Below are 6,303 nucleotides of genomic sequence, written 5' to 3' on the forward strand. Positions count from 1 at the left end.
CATGTAATAAAAGTTGTAGAAGTTAGAAGTTCACAAAACTAGCAGCTACCAAAAATGGATCAGTGAAAATTTTGATTCGAAATTTTAAATTTTCATTATATGAATAAGATTTGTACCCTCGGTACATCGACTCTATCTGATCATCAATTGGGGTTATAATGAGTTCACACTTATTTATTTAGTAATTTAGAATCTATTAATTAAATATTAATGTTTGTAGTATTGAGTACTATATGTACATGATTCTCATTGAATATTTAAGAGGCTCTAGAGTTGATTAATTAATTGATTAACAATTAATTAAAAAAATTAAATAATAATTACTTAATTTTACATATATATCTATACATGTACATGTGTATATGTATTTATATATATAATGTATCATGCATTATCAAGAGTTGACTTTGTATGATATATACAACATGAGAATTTTAATTAATTAATGAAAATAATAATCTTAATGAGATTATGATTATGAATCCTAATATGAGCGAGATTCCTATTGTGATTAGGGATCAAAGCTTATAAATATTTCGCGATCATATGAAATAATAAAAATTTTACACAAAGATTTTGGCGGACAAAATTTCGTCCACCAAATTTTTTCCCTTTCGCATATATGAGTTGTGGCCGCCCCATTTTCACAAGAAAAATCCGCGGCCACATTCTCACCAGATTTCTGAAATTTAAGCAATCTATTCTCGACGCAAAATTGTTTAAGATCCTTAGTGCGATGAACCAAGTCTTCGATTGTGGACCTGATTAGATGAAAAAAATGAGAGACTCGTTTGTTAGGAATTACAAGAAGTGTTATATCCGCTAAAAAATCGAAATAACCGGAACCGACGTTAAATATGCAAAGATAAACAGATTTAAACATCATATTAATGTTTTAAATCATACGACATCCAAAGAACGTTTTGAAAATCAAAACTAAACTTTTGAAACTTCTGCAAGAAAAACTTTCGCCGAGCCAAGGCAAGATCAGTACATTTATGCTTCAAGGTGCTGACAGAAAGTTACAGGATTATGCGTGCAAGTTAGGCATGCTTAGCGGGCCGGTTCGACCCGGAACAGGCCCGTTAAGACCGGAACCGGAACCGGTATGGAAGAACCGGACACGAAATCGTGTACAATCTATTGGTTTGTGGGTTGAACCAATTTAACATTTTCTGAACCGGTTCAACCGGTTCTGGGTCCGGTTCCGAATCGGTTCCGGTCCGTATCCGGAACCGGCACGGAACCGGACCCGGAACTGGACCCCAAACCCATATTCCGAATTTTTTTAAAAATAAAAATAAAAAATGGCCTTTTGGCCAACGGCTGCATTTGCAGCAGCCGTAAGTGCACATTTCAGTAGCCGTTGAAATGTGCCATTTTTGTTTTAAAAATTGGGGGCCAAATTGTAAATATTATCTTTTTTTTTAACCCTCAAAATCATCTATAAATACAAGTCATTTTTTATATTTCACATATCAATTTTCTCTCAACTTCTCATTTCTCTATAATTAATATATTTCTTTGCTATCATTTCTCCAAATATATTCAATAATTGTGTTATAATTTTATCTATAATCCGTATTATTTTTATCGTTATTTATTTATTATTTCGCAATTTATTCATATAAATATTTCGAATTTCAATGGCATCATCTTCAAACCGTCGTGGTGGTGGTGGCGGCGAATACGCTCCCGACTTTGGTGAACATTTTGGCTACATCCCCGACTTTGATGAAGTCGAACCTGGCCACGAGGATGAAGAAGCCATGGAACTCCCCAACAAAGATGTAGGGACGCCATCGTCTACTCGAGCAAGCAACACAATGTCAACGAGCACGACGACAGCCCGTGCAAAGCGAAGCAAAGTTTGGGTTCACTTTGATATTGAACAACAAGGTACGAATAACTCTTTTGCCGTTTGTAAAATTTGCAAAACGAGTTATTCTTACAAAACAGGTGGTGGTTCTGTTGGTACCGGTAATTTGAAAAAAACATTTAGTTAAGGTACAAAAACTTGACCCTGATACGCTACAACCATTCGGTAGGGAACCAATACAACAACAAATTAATCCTTTTAGTGGTAAAGCTTTTACAATTACAAAAGAAATTTCTCGGAAAGCCATCGTAAAGTTTGTTACCAAATGTTGTCAACCTTTTATAATAGCTGAACAAGAAGATTTTGTTGAATTTACTAGTACTATTCAACCTGATTTTCACAATATTTCTAGGCACACACTTAAGAAATATTGTTTTGATATTTACAAATAATATAAAGAAACACTAAAATCGCATCTTTCAAATATTTCTTGTAGAGTTAGTTTGACAACTGATATTTGGACTAATTTAAAATATGAATCATATCTTGTTGTTACATGTCATTGGATTGACGAAACCTGGACAATGCAAAAAAGAATTTTAGCGCTAGATCATTTAGAATCGTCTTAAAATGCATACACTATAGCTAGATATGTTTTAAATGTTGTTAAGATTTATGGCATACAAAATAAAATAATGTCGATAACGTTAGATAATGCGAGTGCCAATACTCTTGCAATTAAATATCTTAAAGATTTACTAAAACCAATTTTAGAAGGTAATCTGCTTCATGTTAGATGTGCGTGTTATATTATCAACTTATGTGTTAAATATGTCTGCGATGAGCAAATGTCCACTGTAATAGAAAAATTCAAATTATGTGGGAAATTAATACGTGAAAGAAGATATGGACGTGACTGGAAAACACTAGTCGAATCTATCAGAATTAAATTTAAAAAATTTCCTCTTCCTATTGAAACTAGATGGAATTCTTTATATCACTTGCTTCATACTTTATTACGTTTTCAAGATTTAGTTACTCCATATTATAATAATATTTCAACACAATCTTTAATGCTAATTGACAATGATTGGAATATTTTGAATAAATGTGTTTCTTTGTTAGAAATTTTTTAAGAAGCAACCGAAAAATTTTCTGGCATTAACTACCCTACTTCAACCATGTTTCTTCTATCTTTGCTTTTCAATATGTTTTATAAATTTATTGAATATCGCGATGATTCTGTTATGCGTAATTTTGTTTCAAATATGAAAAACAAATTTTTAAAATATTGGGAAACTATTCCAATTGTGCATGGTTTAGCAACATTACTTGATCCTACTCAAAATCAAGGAGGATTAGACGTGTTTTTTTGAATATTATGAAATTTCTTGGGAAGAATGTTGACGATCAAAAGAAGTCAATCATGCATTCTCTCCAAGAATTGTTTGATTTGTATGCTAGTGAACAATGTGATGAACCGAGTGCGCAGCCGGAGGAGATGCCGACATATAAGAGCAAAAGTGGAGCACTGAACTTCTTTCAAAGTTTGAAACGACAAAAGTTCAAAGGAAAATCGGTGACAACAACCAATTACAATGAGATCCAAATTTATCTAAGTCAATATATTGAGACTACGGATAATTTCGATTTTCTTGATTGGTGGAAAGTAAATTCTAAACTTTATCCAGTGTTATCTGCAATTGCAAGAGATGTTCTACCCATTCAAAGTTCAAGTGTTGCTTCCGAATCAGCATTTTCAGTATGTGGAAGGATCATTGGTGACCAAAGAACTAATTTAAAGCCAGAAACACTTTCCATGCTAACGTCCCTACAAGATTGGTTTGCAGCAGAAAAAAAGAATAGGACCTCTGGCGTGATCGACGAATTCCAAAGCTCAAGTTCCGACGAAGATCCAGAATATTCAAAATATATTTTAATAAATCGTGATAAATTTTAGATGTTCAATTGTAAAAATAAATGTTTACGTTATTCTGTTAAATGTTTTTTATGTAATCACAATTATTTGCAATCAAAATACTAAATAAAAAATTGTCCATTAATATTACTAATTTTAATTATATAGTAAAATATAATAAATTAGAGTTCGGAACCGGTTTGACCTGAACCGGAACTGGTTTATTAGAAGCCGAACCGGTCTTGGTTTGGATTGGTTCCAAGTATACCGGTTCCTAACCGGTTCCGAACTCACCGGACCCATAACCGGTCCGAAACCGGTCCGGTGGGACCGATAAGCATGCCTAATGCAAGTGGTGTGAATTTATATTGGAAGTTACTATTTTGTCACTCTTTCAAGCCATAAATGTCAGTATCACCTCTGATCTAATTCACTCAAGAATTAGCACATCAGTTCAGGTTTTACTTTTACACATGTTCAGAAAAGCAAGAAATAAAAATACAACCACTGGAATCCAAATACCATCACCACAACAAAAGAACCATTCCATCCCCCCGCCTGAAGATTCAACAAGTATCTACATATGGAGTGAAGAAAAAAATATCATCAAGCCTATTATTACTGGGCGAATTCCCACCGTACACCAGTAATCCCTCATTCCCCTGTCGCTGCCCACCAGCAAACGCACACCATCCCCTCGGTCCTGGATGGTAACCTGAATCTGATCCATCTTCCCATCGTTTCCATACTAGTGTTTCAGTGTCCAGTACATAAACTTTACTCGAAAATTTACCTGCACCTAGGTGGCCTAAATCACTCGGATCAATCTCCCCACCATACACGAAAATGTACTTACCGATTCCAAAGGTTGCAAAAACGCTTCGAGCTGTTGGTTTTTCGCCATTCGTCTCCACTTCAACCCACTCCCCTTCATTCGGGTCAAAGTAGAGCACATCATTAAGTTCTTCGCCGGAGAAACCATAGACGACCCAAATCTTTCCAAGAACAGCAGCCAATCCCGGTCCCCCTCTAGGTTTGCAACTCTCTCCCGGCGAAGGAAACATGATCCATTCTTTATCAACAACGTCATACGCCCACAAATCTTTAAGTCGTCCTTCATTACCACACCCTCCAAATACATATACTCGCCTATCATCTGCTGCCATTGAGTGGTAACTTCGATGAGGGGGACCAGTCGGGAGACTTGCCCATGTGTTGGTGCGTGTGTCAAAAGAATAGAATTCATTAAGCTCCATGTGCGTTGCATCTCTCCCACCGAAAACATATATGGTCTCAGCAATGGATATCATTGTGACACCGACACGAGGTGGGGGGATATCGCCGGTGGCATCAACCACAGACCAAGTTTGGTCATTAAGATCGAACACATATAGGCAGTTATCCACAGGGACTCGAGGCTTGAATTCGCCACCAAAGGAATAAGCCTTTTCTCCGACAACTGAAATCGCATGTGAGCTTCTTGCTCCAGGTCCTGTCCCATTTTGTTCCAGCTGCAGACGACGAATATATCCAGATAAAATTAAATTTTCATATAAAATTTTGAAGTCGTTGAGTCATAGAAGATCAAGAACAACAACATAAACATTTCTTCCGGACAAACAAAAAGTTTAAACAAGTTTTTTCCACTCTTATTGACAACTGGGCTTTAAACTAGCTTTCTGGCCCGTCGTATTGTATACAAGACCAACCAAAATAATTTTTAGGACCGAGCAACGCAAGAACAAATTATTTAATGACTTCAGATTCACTTGTCTACGACTACAATAATCAAAATCCCGTTTTCTCACCACAAAATTTAGCATTATTACAAAACTTCTGGGTTGGAAAACGGAAAATTAAATCAAGAAATCAGGCTTTCAAAATCTCTACAGAAATTCAAGAGAAATTAATCATGAAAACAGCACCTATCCTCCAAATTTTATCAACCCCACTCACGAAAACTATATAATCTAAATTTCATATAAAATTAAAACCCACAAAGCACTAACCACAAAAAACGTCAAATATTTGCAGAAATAATTAGAAACTATGAAATGAATGTAGACCTTAACCCATTTGCCTTGTGCAAGAGCCATCGTAAAGAAAAATTGTGCTGACTTCTGATTTTTTTCCACTCTCTCCCAACACTTGATGATTCATGTGACTTTATATTAATAATAAATAAATAATTATTCTGTTCAATCAGTGGTCAAATTTGCCCTTATACTTGGCTTTAAAGTTCCAAATTTGCCCTTATACTTGGTTTCTAACTACAAAATCCCGAGGTTAAGTTATTCCGTATTGCGGATGCACCTGCCCCGGTTGTTGCAATTTGATCTTTGTTTGAGGGTAGCCAGGATTCGTAATTGAGTAATACTATATGTACAATCAAATTCATACAACAATTTGTACAACACAAAAAATTCAATACAAAAATTTCATTTATCAAATTCTCACGATAAATTTAATATAAAATCTCACGAAATAATAACAAAATCTCACGATATAATAACAAAATATCACGATATTATTGTTATACATATGGTTGTACGATATTTTGGTTGTA

At 35.0% G+C, this 6,303-nt stretch overlaps 1 protein-coding gene across 1 annotated transcript; it reads right to left on the minus strand.

Annotated features, from left to right (window-relative positions):
- Positions 1–4,228: 4,228 nt before the first annotated feature.
- LOC140988934 (thiohydroximate-O-sulfate sulfur/sulfate-lyase (nitrile-forming) NSP5) lies at positions 4,229–5,934 on the minus strand. The gene is made up of 2 exons (XM_073458036.1): positions 5,804–5,934; positions 4,229–5,248 (listed from the first exon to the last, which is right to left on the minus strand). Exons 1-2 carry the CDS (start codon positions 5,831–5,833, stop codon positions 4,304–4,306), a joined length of 975 nt encoding a protein of 324 aa, XP_073314137.1. The 5' UTR covers positions 5,834–5,934; the 3' UTR covers positions 4,229–4,303.
- Positions 5,935–6,303: the final 369 nt, after the last annotated feature.

The sequence above is a fragment of the Primulina huaijiensis genome, chromosome 11 (assembly GCF_012295235.1).
Source record: "Primulina huaijiensis isolate GDHJ02 chromosome 11, ASM1229523v2, whole genome shotgun sequence".
Taxonomy (NCBI): Eukaryota; Viridiplantae; Streptophyta; class Magnoliopsida; order Lamiales; family Gesneriaceae; genus Primulina; species Primulina huaijiensis.